Source organism: Orbicella faveolata, unplaced genomic scaffold (assembly GCF_042242905.1).
Source record: "Orbicella faveolata isolate gen_17 unplaced genomic scaffold, um_ofav_v1 contig_13, whole genome shotgun sequence".
Taxonomy (NCBI): domain Eukaryota; kingdom Metazoa; phylum Cnidaria; class Anthozoa; order Scleractinia; family Merulinidae; genus Orbicella; species Orbicella faveolata.
This window is the reverse complement of record NW_028301540.1, coordinates 19091021-19109294: the sequence shown is the minus strand read 5'-3', so window position 1 is coordinate 19109294 and position 18274 is coordinate 19091021. Positions and strand designations below refer to the sequence as shown.

Here is an 18274-nt window from a genome sequence, read left to right as displayed (position 1 = left end):
GCTGAATTTTCATATATCGAAAGTGGTCTATTCCTTATATTTCATCTTTTTGTCCCTATTCCCTTGCCCTGGGTGCCAGAGGTTTTTTTTTTTTCTTTTTTCTTTTTTTTTTTGCCAGAGGTTTTTCTTGCGCAGTTTCCGGTGTCGGTCATGTCTCTATTGTGACCCGTGCGAAAAACCTCGTTCGCCACTCGTGGCTGCCGAAGCGAAGCGAAGTATTTCCGTCCGCCGCGCACGAGAAAAAAATCTCTAGTACCCAGGGTACTATTCCCTATTCTTCTCTACCTCCCTACATTCCCTGTATTTTTCTGTGCTCTCCCATATTCTCATGCTTTCTTCCGTATTTCCCTGTATTCTCTTTTACTTTCCAACATTCCCCTGTATTCTCTTGTATTCTCTTCTAGGGGTGGCGAATTGGGGGTGTGTACGCGATGACGTAATTGTCATGAGACCGAAAGTGTTTTTGGGACACGTTGAATGTTATTATTAACCGCGCGGCCATGGGCCGAGCGCGGTTCTGGGTTTACCCGTGGTTTTTTTTTTTTAACCGCGCGGCCATGGGCCGAGCGCGGTTCTAGGTTTACCCGTGGTTTATTATTTTTTTTTTTTGTCGGTGACCAGACGCAGACCTCCGCTCGGCCAAATTCCGAGTCACGCAACGTGTGATGTTTTTTCCGCCAGAAGCTGTTAAAACATTAATACACGGATAATTTTACGGATATTGTTTCCTTTGTTGTGGGTAAAATATATTTTCTTTTGGTTTTATCGAAGCGTTGGATTCAAAGGGATTAATAAATACGCTAAAAAAAGGTATTACGTCAGCCATGGAATGCGTTGACGTTGCAGCTTTCACTTTCGCTACGTGACTAATAAGATCGTGTTTACTTTGGAAGTTTATTTCGCCAGAAGCGACGGTCATCAATTTATTTGCAAGTTTGCGAGTATTTCTTGTGGTTTTAGGCAAATGAAGTAAATTCTTTGGCTCTTTCATCGCAACGAGTTCATAGATCGGAAGGAAAATGAAATATTTGCAAGCCAAGCAAAGAACATGTCAGGACATGCAATGATTACGTCATTGGTAGGGAAATAACCACCGTACTAAAGATAGCCGTCGATAACGCAATTCTTGAATAATGTGACTCGTGTGACTTCTTTGCTAGCCCTTTACTCAAGGAAAAAATTAAATTTAAACTTGACTTTTAAGAAAGAAAGCTGTTGTTAATAGTGTTCGTATCTTCATGCCCATACATATCCCAAAGAAAGTTCCAGATTAACACTATTACGTCATCGGAGATTTCGCAACGGCTACGACTGATGGTGCAATAGTACAGTCTGTGTTGATCAAGTGATGTGATGTCTACAGTAATCAATGAATCATCAAGGATTACTTTCGAATGTGCACTGCGTTGCGACTGTAGTGCTAAGAAAACAGTTAAATTTTAAAAGCGCGGTTTTAAGATCTAACAGATCTTCTTGTTTTTTTTTGTCGGTGACCAGACGCAGACCTCCGCTCCGCCAAACTTTGAGTCACGAAACGTGTGATGTTTTTCCGCCAGAAGCTGTTAAAACATAAATACACGGACAATTTTACGGATATTATTTTCTTTTTTGTGGGTAAAATATATTTTCTTTTCGTTTTACCAAAGCGTTGGATTCAAAGGGAATAATAAATACGCTAAAAAAAGGTATTACGTCAGCCATGGAATGCACTGACTTTGCAGCTTTCACTTTCGCTACGTGACAAATAAGATCGTGTTTACTTTGCAAGTTTATTTCGGCAGAAGGGACGGTCATTAATTTATTTGTAATTTTGCGAGTATTTCTTGTGGTTTTAGGCAAATGAAGTAAATCCTTTGACTGTTTCATCGCAGCGAGTTCATAGATCGGAAGGAAAATTAAATATTTGCAAGCCAAGCAAAGAACATGTCAGAACGTGCAAAGATTACGTCATTGATAGGGAAATAACCACCGTACTAAGGATAGCCGTAGATAACGCAATTCTTGAATTATGTGACTCGTCTGACATCTTTGCTAACCCTTAACTCAAGGGAAAAAAACAATTAAATTTAATCGTGACTTTAAAGAAAGAAAGCGATTTGTAATAGTGTTCGTATCTTCATGCCCATACATATCCCGAAGAAAGTTCCAGATTAAGACTATTACGTCATCGGAGATGTCACAACGGCTACGACTGATGGTGCGATAATAGAGTTTGTGTTGACAGTCCGGGATCGTTATCAGATTTGATAACCATGTGATGTCACATGGCGGCCATTTCAAAAACCGGCAATTTTCGTATTCACTTCGCTTTGCTCGTTATTTGTTCGATTATACTCGGGTAATTTACCCATAATTCTATTCGATAATTACCAGAAAAGAAGGAGCCTCACGTGTTTTGAAGATGGCGGTTGAAGACCAGCGTAAACGATGTAAAATGCTACTCGTAAAGTGAAACAGCGCTTGCAATTTTGCATCCAAACCAGGTATGTTTTTCATTTTGTCATTAGATTTAAGTTACTTGGAGATTTTTGCGGAAATCACAAAAAATATGTCGTTAATCTTCACGCCATATTCTTGGGATTTAACGTGTTTTTAGTGTTGTGCACGATCTGTGAAAACAAGTGCACGGGGGTATTTTGATTTGCGATGTGTTGTTCGTAATGGCGGCCATATTTACAGCTGCAATTGATGTGTTCCTAGGTATTGAGATGGTGGATGCTGGTACCCATAGAATCAAAATAGCAAATTTATGTCGATTTTGTGGATATAGCTTGGTGATTACATAGGGTAGGTTTATTGTTGTCGAGTTTTGTAGCATAAAATTTTCGTTCCTTTTAAACACGGACCATTCAACTTTAAGAATTACTGGTGGAAAAATCAAGGAGTACGTAAAAGTAACTTACATAAATCATCTAAGCCCCTTCAGAAAAAATTATAGCTCTTAGTGAGTCGCTCGATTCATGGTACGGCAGTCCAGGTGGTCGGGAAACCACTTGCGAATCTAACATTAGTTGTTTCTTTTCTTTTGAAGGGTTACCATGAGTTCAAAATCAAGGGGCCAGAAGGAACTCCTTTTCATGTCCTTCCTGAAAATTGGAAACAAAGACCCGTTCGCACTTCGTTGTGTTTTGCCAGAAATCAGAGAAATACCCGAGACACTTCTAGACGTGCCACAGTCTGGTATCCAAGAGCGCTAAGAAAAATTACACTTTGAGAGAAGTTGCTGGAAGACAGATAGGCCGGGTGCAATACTTCTTAAACAGGGAACTAAGACACCTTTCGGACTGCGGGAAAATCGGCAATCACATTAAAGGGTAAGTTGCCTATATTTTAGAGTCAATTTCAACAACTCGCGGTCCTGAAATATTTTCCGGAAATGCCGGCTAAACTAGGTCAGTTTTCTGGCACACCAGTCGTTATATAATGAAGCTTATTGTTGGATTTAGCGAGTGAACTATGGTACGAAAACATATTACTTGAATCATAGTTTCTTTTATATGAATCGGTCATTAAAAGCGTTTTTCCATATCACCGAATGCACAACAATAGACTACTGATCTACAACTAAAACAATTTTTTCCGGAAATGCCAAGACTTCCAAGTTTACTGTCACATCTCACAACATAAAGTGTTGCATGTACCCACCCATTCCACTGAACGGAGGTGTATCACGAATTAAAGTAAATATACCTGCTATATTTTTGCTGTTGTGCCAGAACCATATCAGGCAAGCCCACAACGACAAAGAGAACTCCAGTGCATCAAAGATGGAAACGAAATGTACAATACGGCAGAGGGGATTGAATTAGCAATAGCAGAAATGGAATTAGACGAGGGATGGGATATGGCCATCGAGGTAAGCTATTCTATCTTCAGTACATCTGGACAGAGAGTCGACAGAGGGAGGGTCGCGAATTGTTTCGATACTGTTAGTGATGAATCATAGTAGGAGATGTTTCGGTCCTAACCACGCTTCGCTCATGCAAATTGAACGAACTTCAGTTGCAGCTCTCTGCTTGGAATATAGAAGCAACTTGTTCAGTGTCAATTTGTGAACTCAAGATGTATTTACTGTTAGTGTTTCGTTTATATTTTATACAGACTGTTGAACAGCCAGCTTCGCCAACTATCAAGAAAATGAAGCCTGAGTGAAAATAGAAGCTATCATATTAGTATCAATAAACAACGCTTTTGTGAACAGAATACCTGTTGTCTACCTTCGTGTGTTTTAACTTGGAACAAATATTATACGATGTCTATCTGAAAATGAAACTTTTCGCAGTAGCTTTTGGACAAAGACAGTTTTGTTCCATACATCTCTGTTTCTATTCCATAATCCAGTAACCTATTGTGAAACAAACATACAATTAATTAAATGAAATTGTATTGTGATGTTGTGAAAAAAGTAACTCCTTTCATCGCAGCGCCCCGTCGACTGCCATATTGAATTATACACTGTTGCTACCAAATAATGTCACGTGAACGAAAACTTGTGCAGCGATTGGTTGATGGTTTGTTTTGGTCGAGGTTATCAAATCTGATAACGATCCCGGACTGGTTGATCAAGTGCTGTGATGTCTACAGTAATCAATGAATCATCAAAGATTGCTTTGGAATATGCACTGCGTTGCGACTGTAGTACTAAGAAAACAGTTAAATTTTAAAAGCGCGGTCATAAGATCTAACAGATCTTCTTGTTTTGTATGAGAAGCCATATTGAAAATTTGTACGAAGTGAATCCTTCGGAATCCTTGTAATCCTCGGTTGGTAGAGTCTGAGACAGCCTAATCTTAAGGAGTAGAGCCTATAGAATCCAGAATAAATACAGTCCAGAGGGAATTCTTGTACATGGTTCTTTTGAGCCGGATGGAAGCCGATTGAAACGAGTCTTGCAAGCGAGTAGTGAGTGAAGCTGATTTGAATTTCTGTGTTATTCCGCAAATCTCATCGAGGAAAAAATGGCCGAAGAACTTTCTAGAAAGCGAAGGACGCGTGGAGGTCACAGGTCCACCGCAACCCGTATTATTACGTCTGCAATCGAAGTCCTCGCCAGTGGAGACTTGTCAGAAATCGCCAATCACGCGGTCAAGTTAAATCAACAAAAGGCAAGCCTTCAGGAGAAACGGACCATTCTTCGACAACTCGACATGGAAATTTTGGCCCTTGTGGACGAAGAGGAAATCGAAGCCGAAATAGAGCGGGCAGATTTGGTCGAGGAAAATATCCAGCTGGCTATAGCTAACATAGATCACGCCTTGTCATCAAATGCAAACACAAACGGTGTTGTTGCGAATCTTCCCGCGCAACCAAACGTGCCAGCAAGCACGTCGACAGAAGAAGGTCCGGTGAGAGCTTCAGAAGGTCAAACCGAGAATGGTTCAGCGCTTCCAAGGGTTTTAGGTCAAAATGAGAATGGTTCCTCGCCTCCAAGTGCTTCAGGTCAAAACGAGAATGGTTCCTCGCCTCCAAGTGCTTCAGTTCAAAATGAGAATGGTTCCTTGGCTCCAAGTGCTTCTTTGGCGGATTCTTCAGCGTCTACACCGAGAAAAACACAAGTCAAACTACCGAAGTTGGAACTAAAGAAATTCGACGGCGATCATAGTAAGTGGATTTCTTTCTGGGATACCTTTGAAGCCTCAGTGCATAAAAACGAAAGTCTTTCTGCCATTGACAAGTTTAATTACTTGATTTCGCGCCTTGAACGGTCAGCAGCTGAAGCAATTTCGGGTTTGACTCTAACAGCGTCGAATTATGATGAAGCAATAGAAATTCTGAAAGGTAGATTCGGCAATAAGCAGCAAATAATTAATCGTCACATGGAGATTTTGCTAAACCTTGACACTGTAACATCTCATCTTAACATGAGGAGCTTACGGAAGCTCCGTGACACTGTTGAATCAAATGTCAGAAGCCTAAAGTCACTGGGAGTTCCCCGTGAAACATATGGTGGGTTACTTTCGTCCATTTTGATGACTAAGCTACCACAGGACTTTCGTCTTGTTATTACTAGAGAAATGGGGAATGACGACTGGCAACTAGACCAGCTTCTCGCGATCTTTAAGAGGGAACTAGAGGCAAGAGAAAGAGCTGGGGCACCCTTTGTGAATGGAAATCTTTGCCTCCTAAGCCTCCTAATAAGAACAAAAGGGATCCAGGGACAACATTCAGCCTTTTTAATGGCAATTCCAGTGGTCCCACCTGCACCTACTGTAAAGGAAAACACCCATCAAAGGATTGCAAAACAGTGATCGATGTACTAGCTCGGAAAGATCTTTTGAAGAAGTATGGAAGATGTTTTGTGTGCCTCCGGAAGGATCGCATAAGCCGCAACTGTCCATCCAAGTCCAAATGTCATAAGTGTAATGGCAAGCACCATGATAGTATCTGTCAAAGTAATTTAAACGCAGTGCCACCTACCTACCCTGCACCTACAGTGTCTACACCAGTTCCAGAACAGCAAGGGTTAACAGTGCAACCAGGTACCAATTCTGTGGTCTGTTACTCGAATTCTTCGACACCAGTGTTACTTCAAACGGCTCAGGCTATTGTTTACAATCCTCAGCGACCAGAGTGCAAGGTCAAGGCTAGAATCATCTTGGACAGTGGTAGTCAGCGCACCTATTTGACAGACAACCTGAAGAACATTCTTCAATTACCAGTGTTAGAAAGGAAACAAGTCTCAATTAAGACATTTGGATCCACAGATGAAAGAGTTGAATTCGTGGAAGTTGCATCGCTGGGGATCGAACTGAAAGGGGGACCCAACCTGTCGTTGTCAGCCTTTACTGTGCCTCTGATTTGCCAACCTTTGCAGGGTCAGTCTGTTGAGCAAGTGGTGAATGACAATGTCTGTTTTTCAGGTCTAAGACTAGCTGATTATTGTGCCGAAGGGGAAACTCTCAACGTTGACATTTTGGTCGGTTCACACTATTATTGGAATCTTGTGACTGGTCACACCATCCGAGGAACTCAAGGTCCCACAGCTATTCGTACTAAACTAGGATGGGTACTCTCAGGCCCTGTTTGTCACGGAGATCCAGAAAGTCAGCAGAGTAGCAATCTTGTGGAAACCCATGTCTTGAAGTGTGCCACTGATGAAGTTCCCTATGAAGGTCTGCAAGGAGAGTTAAAGAAATTTTGGGACTTAGAGTCTCTCGGCATAAAGACTCCCAGCATTCATGAAGAATTCCTAGAGAAGTTGACGTACAGAGGAGACCACTATCAAGTTAATGTCCCGTGGAGGGCTACACACCCACCGCTCCCTGATAATTACGAGTTAAGCCAGCGAAGGCTAAACAGTTTGTTGAGTCGACTACGCAAGGAGCCCGACATCCTGAGGGAGTATGACAGTGTCATCAAAGACCAAATCGAGAGAGGAATTGTCGAAGTTGTTGACAAGGAGGCCAAGCCGGAGTCTGATTGCATACATTACATCCCTCACCATGCGGTCATCCGGAGGGACAAGTCAACCACAAAGTTGCGAGTCGTCTACGACGCCTCAGCAAGGTCAAATGGAGCGTCATTGAACGAGTGTCTACATGCTGGTCCTCCACTCGCACAGAACATCTTTGACATCATGTTAAGGTTCCGTAGTTACAGAGTTGCTCTTGTCGGAGACATTGAGAAGGCTTTCTTAATGGTTCACATCGCTGAAGAAGACAGGGATGTACTCCGGTTTCTGTGGGTCAAGGACATTGATAAGGCTGAACCTGAAGTTGTTGTTCTAAGGTTTTCACGTGTTGTGTTTGGTCTATCCTCAAGTCCATTTTTGCTGAATGCCACTATCAAACATCACATAGGACAATATGAACAGTGTGATCCTAGCTTCACACAGAAATTCCTCGAGAGTATTTATGTTGATGACTTGACCTCAGGCGACGGTGATGTGGATCGCACCTTTGAGCTTTATGTGAAGTCCAAATTGCGTTTGAAGGAAGCGGGATTCAATCTGCGAAAATTTGTCACCAATTCTGAAGAGCTGCGTGAGAGAATTGAGAACAATGAGAGATCAGTTTCAAGGAGCGAAGAAGCTCAGCGGAAGGAGGATGTTGGCAGGTGTCAGATTGCTGAGAAAGTGATGGCAGATGGACACAAGGTTGAAGAGGAGGACATGACCTACTCAAGGAGCGTCTTAGGAACTCCAGTCATTGAAGACCCTGGCGAACAAAAGATATTAGGAACCCTGTGGAACTTTCACAATGACAACCTCGTATTTGATCTCACAGAGACTGCCTCCTTGGCAAGGAAAGTAGAGCCCACAAAGAGAAGTGTGATCAGTACAGTGTCCAAATTCTATGATCCGCTTGGTGTTATTTTCCCAATCACTATCCAATTCAAAATCTTGTTTCAAGAGCTGTGTAAGGAAAGGAGGGACTGGGATGACCCACTAGAAGGTTCTTGTAAGTCAACCTGGCAAAGACTTGTGGCCCAGCTACAGGATGTAAAACCCTTCACCCTTCCCAGATGTTATTACACCGACATAGAAGGGGAAGTTGTTACGAGTGAACTTCACGGGTTTTGTGATGCATCTGCAAGGGCGTATGGGGCGATTGTCTATCTGCGCATTGTGACCACACTTGGCAAGTACATCAGATTTGTAGCTTCAAAAACACGAGTAGCACCTCTCTCTAACCAGACCATACCGCGCTTAGAATTGCTGTCAGCCGTCGTTCTTGCCAGACTGATGCACAGCGTCAAGGAAGCCCTTACTTCTGAGATAGAGATGAGCAAGTTGGTGTGTTGGACCAACTCAAAGGTAGCCTGGTATTGGATTGTACAGAGTGCAAAGGAGTGGAAACAATTTGTGCAGCATCGGGTAGATGAGATAAGGAAGCTCGTACCTGCAGAATGCTGGAACCATTGCCCTGGATCAGACAACCCAGCGGACATACTCTCCAGGGGTATGGATTCTCGTGAACTAGCGGCTAGTACCTTATGGTGAATGGGCCAAAATGGCTAATTGATCCTGAGGGGTCTGAGGAAACAAAGAAGTTTGACAAGGAGTTGCCTCCAGAGGAGTGTCTCTCAGAAATGAAAGCAAAGGATCGAAAGGCGGAGTTAGTTGGAGACCTCTCTGCATTAACTGTGAACAGTCAATCGACCTCACTGGATAATGTCACTGATTGCAGAGCATTCAGCTGCCTTGAGCGCCTCCTACGGGTCACCGCTTTGGTTTTCAAATTCATCAGGCTTCTGAAGGCGAAACATAGAGGAACTGACGAGAAGCCAGAGATAACCAGTGCAGACATGGAGGAAGCCGAGCTGTGTTGGATAAAGGAGGTGCAGCGATCATTGAAGGATAAGGACAAATTCAGGTCTTGGAAACAGCAGTTGAACTTGTTCGAGGATGAAAGGGGAGTTGTGAGATGTCGAGGGAGACTCGGAAACTCTGATCTGGCGGATTCTGCAAAGTACCCCATCTTACTTGATACCAAACATCATCTTACCACCCTCACTCTTTGGAGCTGTCACAGGAAGGTCATGCATGGAGGTGTTAAGGAGACACTTGCTGAACTGAGATCAACCTTTTGGATTGTTCGAGGTCGCTACTTCGTCAGAAAGTTGCTGTTTGGCTGTACAGTTTGTAAGAAGTTCCAAGGGAAACCGTACAAGACACCACCTCCTCCACCCTTACCTAGTTGCAGAGTAAAGGAGGCCCCTGCATTTACCTACATCGGATTGGACTATGTTGGCCCTCTCTATGTGAAATCTACAAGTGAGAAGGACCGAAAGGTGTGGATATGTTTGTTTACATTTTGCATAACAAGAGCAGTGCATCTTGAGGTTGTTCCAAACCTAACTGCCCAAGCATTTTTGAGGTGCTTTAGGAGATATGTTGCTCGTAGGTCAACGCCTTCCCTTGTGATATCAGACAATGCTAAAACCTTTAAAGGTGCCTCCAAGGAACTCGAGAAGATAATGAAAGACCCAGGTGTGATAAGGCACTTCACCCAGGAGAGGATAAAGTGGTCATACAATCTGGAGAAGGCCCCATGGTGGGGAGGTTTCTATGAACGATTAGTCAAATCACTGAACAGCGGTCTCAAGAAGACAATTGGTCGAGCCAAACTCACACAGGATGAGCTTGTGACTGTCGTTGCAGAAGCCGAAATGATTCTAAATTGCCGACCGATCTCCTATGTCTCAACTGAAGATCTGGAAGAGCCCCTCACTCCTGCCCATCTTATCATTGGTCGGAGAATGAACGCTCTTCCTGATGTAGACAGCCAACTAGATGAAGGCTTTGGAATTTCGCAGAATGACTTGAGTAGGAGAGCAAGACATCTAAACATGATTCTGGGTCACTTCTGGAAGAGATGGAGAGCAGAATACCTACTTGAACTAAGAAATGCCCATTGCCGAGTTAAGAGAGCAATTGGATCGAGTTTGGTCTCTGTAGGTGACCTGGGTTTGGTCCATGATGAAGGACATCCGAGATCCCATTCGAAATTAGGTAAAGTGGAACGGATCCTGACAAGCAAGGACGGACAGAATCGAGGTGCTGAGGTCAGAGTCCAAGCGAAGAAGTCGAAGAGAACGAGTCTCTTGAGAAGGCCCCTACAATTACTGTACCCACTGGAGGTGAGCTGTGCTGCCAGTGAAACAACCCAGCCGGAGCCAGTACTAGAACCGCGAGAGCAGTCCACACAAGGGCTAGTGAGAGGAAACCGAGAACGGCGTAAGGCCGCAGTTGAAGGAGAACGATTAAGACGAGAGTGGATCGCAGAATTGCAAGATGAACATTGACCTATTAAGTTTACTATGAACGTTGAGCATTGTTTGTTGTGTTTTCATAGTTTTTCTTGTTCGCTTATCTGAGGACAGTTTTTTGTCTATTAAGGCTAGTTTGATCAGTTGATTTCAACAGAGTGAACTGTTGACCATTCTATCATGGTCAACCCGGGGGGGAGTGTACGCGATGACGTAATTGTCATGAGACCGAAAGTGTTTTTGGGACACGTTGAATGTTATTATTTTGTATGAGAAGCCATATTGAAAATTTGTACGAAGTGAATCCTTCGGAATCCTTGTAATCCTCGGTTGGTAGGTAGGTAGGTAGGTAGGTAAAACTTTATTTATGCAGGGTGGCCCATTCAGCACAGTGGCTGGTATCCAGAGGGGCCCTGCTAAATACAATTTCTAAAAATATAAAACGTCTAATAGTATAAAATAGTTATAAAAATAGAGTTTAAAAAAAACTAACGTCTAGTAGTTGAAATAGTTATATAAAAAGAGTTTAAAAAATTGAAACGAGTTACAAGCATGAACTGGTAGGGAAAAAAATAGATATCATAAATTAGGTGCTATAAATAAAATGGGCTTTGACAAGATTTTTAAAAGAGGAGAGTGATACAGCTTGTTGGATTTTACACGTTGGTAGAGTCTGAGACAGCCTAATCTTAAGGAGTAGAGCCTATAGAATCCAGAATAAATACAGTCCAGAGGGAATTCTTGTACAGGGGTGTCTGGAAAATCCGAATAGCGAATAGCAAATAATAGTCGCGAATAGCGAAAAGTAAAGAGGTTGGCAAGAGCAGGCATGGATAGGCGCTATATAAATATTTATTTATTATTATTTATTAAGGGTTTTTGCGTGACGCGTGGTCGCCCCAAAATTAGCACCGTGATGCGTGATTGAGATCAAATTAGCCACGTGACGCGGGACAGGACGTCATAACGTGATGCGTGATTTACCAATTAGATTTCCGTGATAAGTGAACGTCCTTTAAACTAGAAGGATAGCATTCATTCAAATAAAGAGATTATCAAGGTAAGTTATTTTTGGATGTTACTAAAACTGGTAACGGGGAACGGAGAACGGGGAACGGGGAACGGGAACGGGAGTCTGGGAACGAGTGCACAGCGGTAATCCGCCTAAGAATTCAACATGGCGGACAAAGGAAAAGAAAAGGCAACAATTTGGGCAAATGTAATAGTTGTGTGAGTTTCTACCGGCTGTGCCCCCTGATCATGTGCCCAGGACGTTCTTGTTATAGCTGGTTTTCAGATGACGTCACTAAAATTCGAACTACAAAACTATTGATCTTCCTGAGATTTTACTTAGCAGCTGAAAACTAATATTCATACAAATTTTCGCTCCGAATGGGTTCTTGGTTTTGTGATACACTACGCTTGAATTTCTAAGCTTTTGCGTGACGCGGCATTTACATGACGGCTTAGAGAGCTGTCATGATGATTTAAAAAGGTGACTTATTTCGGGAAACCTGGCTATCTGAACAGTTCATGTCATAGAAAAAGTATTACTTTAATGTTTTAGAGTTCCTCGAGGGATAAATTCACGCTTTTGTAGCAAAACTCAGTGACAGATGTTTCTGTTGGTTTCCGGCCGCCATGTTGGTCCCCATACGGATGGGCACCAGCATGGCGTCTCCATACAAATCTCTATAAATTTGGGTAAAAAATTTCTCCGCATATCTCACATAAGGAAAATTGCCGTGACCAGAATTTTGGCGAGAGTCTCATATCCTCTCAGTTTGTGCGCGAGCTGTCATATCAATGCGATTTCGAGGACAAGTGACATAACACGCGATGACTGTCTTTGAACGCGGGTCGTCCGCTGTCATCGCACTCGGCAGCGTGGCGGCCTTTCGGAGATCGGCAAGTCAGCTGGCAAATCAGGTGAGTAGCAGATAAATAACCTGTGGCCTGGCCGCTTTGTCAAAGACAAAATATATGAAGAAACAAGTAAGGAATATTCCACAATAATGCTAATGTTGGTGAAAGATGTCCGTGGAAAAGCGACTGCGTGACACTCAGTATGTTCTCACCAATCAAACGAAAAACAGCTTTATTCTCTGTATGCGTTTTGTGCCCAGTCTGCAGTCTGCATTTTGTACCTAGTCTGCATTTTGTACCCGGTCTGTAGTCTTGCAGTCTGCATTTTGTACTGACCTATTGGGAAAGCATGTGATAATAGTAATACCGATTCGATTTTCTACCCAGACGCTATTTTATGCTTTGTTTAACCCAGTACCATATTGGACTCTGGGGCACAGCCGGTAGAAACCCACGTTTACAATCGTAACACTTCCTCACATTTCTGTTCCCTTTTCTTTTCCTTTGCTGTACACTCGTTCCCAGACTCCCGTTCCTGGTTCCCCGTTCCCCGTTACCAGTTTTAGTAACATCCGTTATTTTTAGACATGGTACCCAGTGCCGTACCCAGTTCTTCAGAGGATGTCACTCGCGCGATGCGTGGACAGCCGAAGCGACTTTCTCGAAACTACCTGAGACAAAATGGCAGGAACCAGGAGCCATAATCGGGGACTCCGTCTCCGATTATGGCTCCTGAGGAACACCATTTTATTTGTTTTGGTTTATGACTCCTGCAGGAACACCATTTTATTTGTTTTGGTTTATGGCTCCTGCAGGAACACCATTTTATTAACCGCGCGGCCATGGGCCGAGCGCGGTTCTAGGTTTACCCGTGGTTTATTATCTTTTTTTTTTTTGTCGGTGACCAGACGCAGACCTCCGCTCGGCCAAACTTTGAGTCACGCAACGTGTGATGTTTTTCCGCCAGAAGCTGTTAAAACATAAATGCACGGACAATTTTACGGATATTGTTTTCTTTTTTGTAGGTAAAATATGTTTTCTTTTTTTTTTTATCAAAGCGTTGGATTTAAAGGGAATAATAAATACGCTGAAAAAAGGTATTACGTCAGCCATGGAATGCGCTGACGTTGCAGCTTTCACTTTCGCTACGTGACAAATAAGATCGTGTTTACTTTGCAAGTTTATTTCGGCAGAAGCGACGGTCATTAATTTATTTGTAATTTTGTGAGTATTTCTTGTGGTTTTACGCAAATGAAGTAAATCCTTTGACGGTTTCATCGCAGCCAGTTCATAGATCGGAAGGAAAATTAAATATTTGCAAGCCAAGCAAAGAACTTGTCAGAACGTGCAAGGATTACGTCATTGGTAGGGAAATAACCACCGTACTAAAGAAAGCCGTGGATAACGCAATTCTTGAATTATGTGACTTGTGTGACTTCTTTGCTAGCCCTTTACTCAAGGGAAAAAACAATTTAATTTAATCGTGATTTTTAAGAAAGAAAGCTGTTGTTAATAGTGTTCGTATCTTCATGCCCATACGTATCCCGAAGAAAGTTCCAGATTAAGACTATTACGTCATCGGAGATTTCACACCGGTTACGACTGATGGTGCAATAATACAGTTTGTGTTGATCAAGTAATGTGGTGTCTACAGTAATCAATGAATCATCAAGGATTGCTTTTGGAATGTACACTGCGTTGCGACTGTAGTGCTAAGAAAACAGTTAAATTTTAAAAGCGCGGTTATAAGATCTAACAGATCTTCTTGTTTGTTTTGGTTTCGTTTCATACCAGAGATGTTTTCTGCACTCTCAGGCCCAGTTCATACGTCGCATTTCTGCCTTGTCGAATTCAATTTAATTAAGTGCGGCAGAAATGCGACTGTGGATTCATACGTCGCACTTGTGTCGCACTTAATTCAGAATTTATACCGTCGGGTATGTCGGCCAGCGGAAAATGTTTTAAACGCAGAGTATTCAATATGGCGGACGAAAATACTGAGCGACGAAGGACTTTAATTTTTCGCCAATGGAACGAGAAGGAGAAGACTGACAACGGAGCAGTATGTGTTGCAATATGTTCAGGTTGCATTGGGTCGAGAATGGCCAAGTTTCTCCTTTTTCTTTGGCGGGAAAACATGTACGCATGCTCAAGACATTAACATAATGTATGCATTAGATTCGACACGGCAGAAATTCGACGTCTGAATCGGTGTCGCATTTCTGTCGGATAATGCGACAAGACCAGTCGAACGTGCGGCAGAGATGCGGCAGCCGATTTAGACGTCGAGTTTCTGTCGAATTTAATTCGATGAATTGAATTCGACACGGCAGAAATGCGACGTATGAATCGGGCCTCAGCCGCCTTTTTGTTAAGCCAGGCTTTCGTTTGTTTTGCGTTCGTTTGGCTGTTCATTATTTTGCCGTGTATTTGGTTTTAGGAAGTTTAATTAATTAAGCAAACTTCAACGGTAACGGCAACTAGTACAATGGCTGTGTAAGCGTGCGTTATAATTGTTCGTTCATTTCTTTGCCGTTGTTTACAAAAGGTCACAAGACAACAACGTGAAATAGCCACACTCTGCATATTCGGGAGAACGTTAACTATACAACGGCCAATTTTTAAAATTTCTCTTTCGAATTTCGTAGTTATCTTACATATTCTATTTGGGATATTTCTGACAGTATAGACAACCTGAATGAATCTAATTCTCGCGAGATCATTGAGTCGTGTTTTAATCAACCTTGTCCTTGGCGTTGTTGCCGTTGCTGCTTAAACTGCTTTTTGCTACTTTGACAGCCAGCGTCTGCCAGCACTCTCGACCACCTGTTTGGTCGGTTGTCAACCTTGTGTTTGGGCGTTTTTTTTGCTTTGCACTCGTTTGTCTAAACGTCGCTGCCGTTCATTCAGTTGTTACTGTTTGTGCAGGGGACATCCGTCTCTTATTCTGCTTATTTAAACTCCTACAAAAGTTTCGAACTGTATTAAAACATACCGAGAGCCGAAGCTCCTTTGCTTGAAATCAAAATATCAAAGAAGACATCTCCACAGCATTGGAGGTTTTCTTTTGCTTTGAAACGAAACGAAACAAAACATAAACAGATCCTCCACGAAAACATCCACGCAACGCGCGAGTAACTTATCCGCGGAAGGACTGGGTACAATGTCTAAAAATAACTTAAGAGGGATTACCTTGGGTAGAAGGCCTATATGGGGGATTCATTCTCTTACCTTGATAATCTCTTGTTCAAAGTAAATAGTAAATAGAGTCATCAAATCGTGGCAGACGTGACCACCATTTTCTGGTCTTTTTCGTCCTTTTCTTGACCTCTGATGTCCTTGATCTTCGTTGATCTCATGGTACTATAGGTCCAAACAATTGTGATACAAATTATAGGAATAAGTCAATTGAAAATAGCTTAACTTTACACAAGGACCATGAGCTTCAGTATTATTTTTGTCCATTTTGTCGACCGATCACTTTTAACAGTGCATCCGACCAAAAGAATATGACACACCATATCCGAATCCGGCCATCGTATAAAAGGTCTGAACGAATTTTGTCCAAAAGGGCTGAAACGATAAACCACGTTAGAGTTTGGTGTAATTTTATACCGCTCGAGAAGACAGTTGTATAAGTAACGAGAGACTACACAAGGGAACCGTTTGTGTGACACTTAATGAGGGTCATCATAAAGACCTAACTGAATTCAAAAGCCACGTTATATCCTATACAGACATAAAAACGTTGCCGCACAGAAAAGGATTTCCAGGTGTAAAGCTTTGACACCACTATTGCCTGTATATTAGAGCATGGCAAAGGTGGCGTAAACGTCTTCTCAATTCCTAGACAAGATCTCTGCCAACTTAGCCTGTGAACAGGCTACCAATTGTGTTATAGGGGAAGGGAGAACACGGGCGGGCAGAGATAACCGAGAGTGGTCTGGAGAGGGAAAAATCCCACGCCGCCAGGCTCGCTTCGCTCGCCCTATTTAATTTCTTTCGCGCTCGTCGCCAAGTGCGGGAGCTTGCTCACTTACAGACGGTGAAAACTCTCTCAAATTATCCAGAAGCCTCATGGATACAGACCGAATCTCCCGGTCTCCCGTACGGGTCACCACTTTTATTTTCGGGGGAAAATTATTGGAATAGTTAATATTATGATCAATGGTGTCAAAAGCTTTAGCTAAGTCGAGGAAAACAACGGATGTGACAAGGCCATTATCAGTGTTGAAGTACCACTGATTGGTAGTGTCAAGCAAAGCTGTGGCGGTCGAATGTATATAACTATCGAAAGCTTGATTGATGTTTATTTAGCAATTTGGTATCCGAAAGGTATGAACAGAGCTGGTTGTAAACAAGCCTTTCCATAATTTTAGAAATAGAAGATAATGGAAACTGGACGATAATTGTTAAGATTTGTTTTACTGTTGCCCTTGTGGAGTGCAAAAACCTTTGCAATTTTCCAATCGCTATAGGAATATAACCAGTAGGGATAGAACTGTTAAACAGTAAACAAAGGGGCTCGGCAATAATATCCACTACGACCTTGAGTAATTTGTTTGGAATGCGATCGAGACCGGCAAATTTATTAGGAGATTCGACACATCACTCGGATTAATACAGGTTAATTGAAAAACGGATAAAGCTGGGGTTATGAAAAGATTAAAAGCCTTGGTAGTGCTTGGAAGTTTCGAGGCTAGACGAGGCCCGATATTCGTGAACTGGGAATTTAGGAAATTAGCAATTTCGTCTTGATTGTTGATACATTGTGTTTCATCGACATTAATTTCGTTGATCCTACGATTATCAGTTGAGTAAGGCGGGACGAAAGTTTGGTCACCAAATTTTAACGTAAAAACCCTGTTGTTGTCACAAGCAACTGGCTCCGTATCCATTGGCAACTTGTCGGCCTTTGACGTCATTGCACGGCTGTTGATATTGTTACCAACGGAAACGAGATAAGTTGCCCGTGACAACATCATAATTTTAAGGCCAAAACTTCGTAACCAAACTTCCTTCGTACCTTACTCAACTGATAATCGTAGTAATTGAGTCTACCTGTAATTGAATTAATTGTTTTCCAAATTTATTTGGGATTACTTGAGTTTTCAGAGAATTTAGCGTTTTATAAGCGTTTTTTTGAATTTTTAATCTCTCTGTTAACTTGGTTTCTAAGCGATTTGTATTCTCACCGAAGTTTGGAATCGTTACGTTTTTGAGCGTTTAATTTAGCTTTGTCTCTCTTGACAATAAGTGCCGTGATGTTACGAGTGAGCCAAGGAGAAACCTTCTCATGAACTCGCTTTGTTTCTGGCGGAGCGTATTGATCAGCTGCAGAAAGAAAAATATTTTTCCAGGTATTACACAAATTTTCAGGATCATCGCAATGTTTCAGAGTTTTCCAAGGGAGCTTGGCTAAATCATCATTCGAATAATCATTGTATGAAATGTATTTATGAGATTTGCCGGCTGTAACTGATACTTTGCCTACTGCATAAATAGGATAATGACGGTCTCTGAAACTAGTGTGGAGAACCCAAGAGCAGGAAATTTTGCTGGGGCCGGTTAGTTCATATAACATCGATTGGTGATGCACTTGAATGGGATACCCGTGTCGGTGTTTTGATAGGTTGAGACACTTGATATACCTCGGTAATAGACCTAAGGGTAATGTAATTATTATTATTATTGTAAT

General features: G+C 42.2%; 2 protein-coding genes and 1 long non-coding RNA gene across 4 annotated transcripts; all 3 read left to right on the top strand.

The window, feature by feature from the left end:
* Nucleotides 1-2283: 2283 nt before the first annotated feature.
* On the top strand, nucleotides 2284-4203 carry LOC149115463 (uncharacterized). Of its 2 annotated transcripts, none has more exons than XR_016206057.1 (4): nucleotides 2284-2483; nucleotides 3032-3314; nucleotides 3717-3856; nucleotides 4102-4203. It is a non-coding gene; the product is annotated as an uncharacterized LOC149115463 (long non-coding RNA). The 2 variants fall into 2 exon arrangements; XR_016206056.1 differs by lacking the exon at nucleotides 2284-2483 and adding an exon at nucleotides 2700-2787.
* Nucleotides 4204-4958: 755 nt separating this feature from the next.
* On the top strand, nucleotides 4959-8941 carry LOC149115462 (uncharacterized). Its single transcript, XM_089285690.1, has 2 exons — nucleotides 4959-6074; nucleotides 6128-8941. The coding sequence occupies exons 1-2, from the start codon at nucleotides 4959-4961 to the stop codon at nucleotides 8939-8941; spliced, it is 3930 nt and encodes a 1309-aa protein (XP_089141816.1).
* Nucleotides 8942-9030: 89 nt separating this feature from the next.
* LOC149115461 (uncharacterized) lies at nucleotides 9031-10746 on the top strand. Its single transcript, XM_089285689.1, has one exon. The coding sequence runs from the start codon at nucleotides 9031-9033 to the stop codon at nucleotides 10744-10746; it is 1716 nt and encodes a 571-aa protein (XP_089141815.1).
* The last annotated feature ends 7528 nt before the right edge of the window (nucleotides 10747-18274 follow it).

Coding starts and splice junctions, on each gene's coding strand:
- LOC149115462 (XM_089285690.1), top strand. CDS start 4,959: ATGGCCGAAGAACTTTCTAGAAAGCGAAGGACGCGTGGAGGTCACAGG. Junction 6,075..6,127: donor TCTTTAAGAGGGAACTAGAG/GCAAGAGAAAGA, acceptor TTGCCTCCTAAG/CCTCCTAATAAGAACAAAAG.
- LOC149115461 (XM_089285689.1), top strand. CDS start 9,031: ATGAAAGCAAAGGATCGAAAGGCGGAGTTAGTTGGAGACCTCTCTGCA.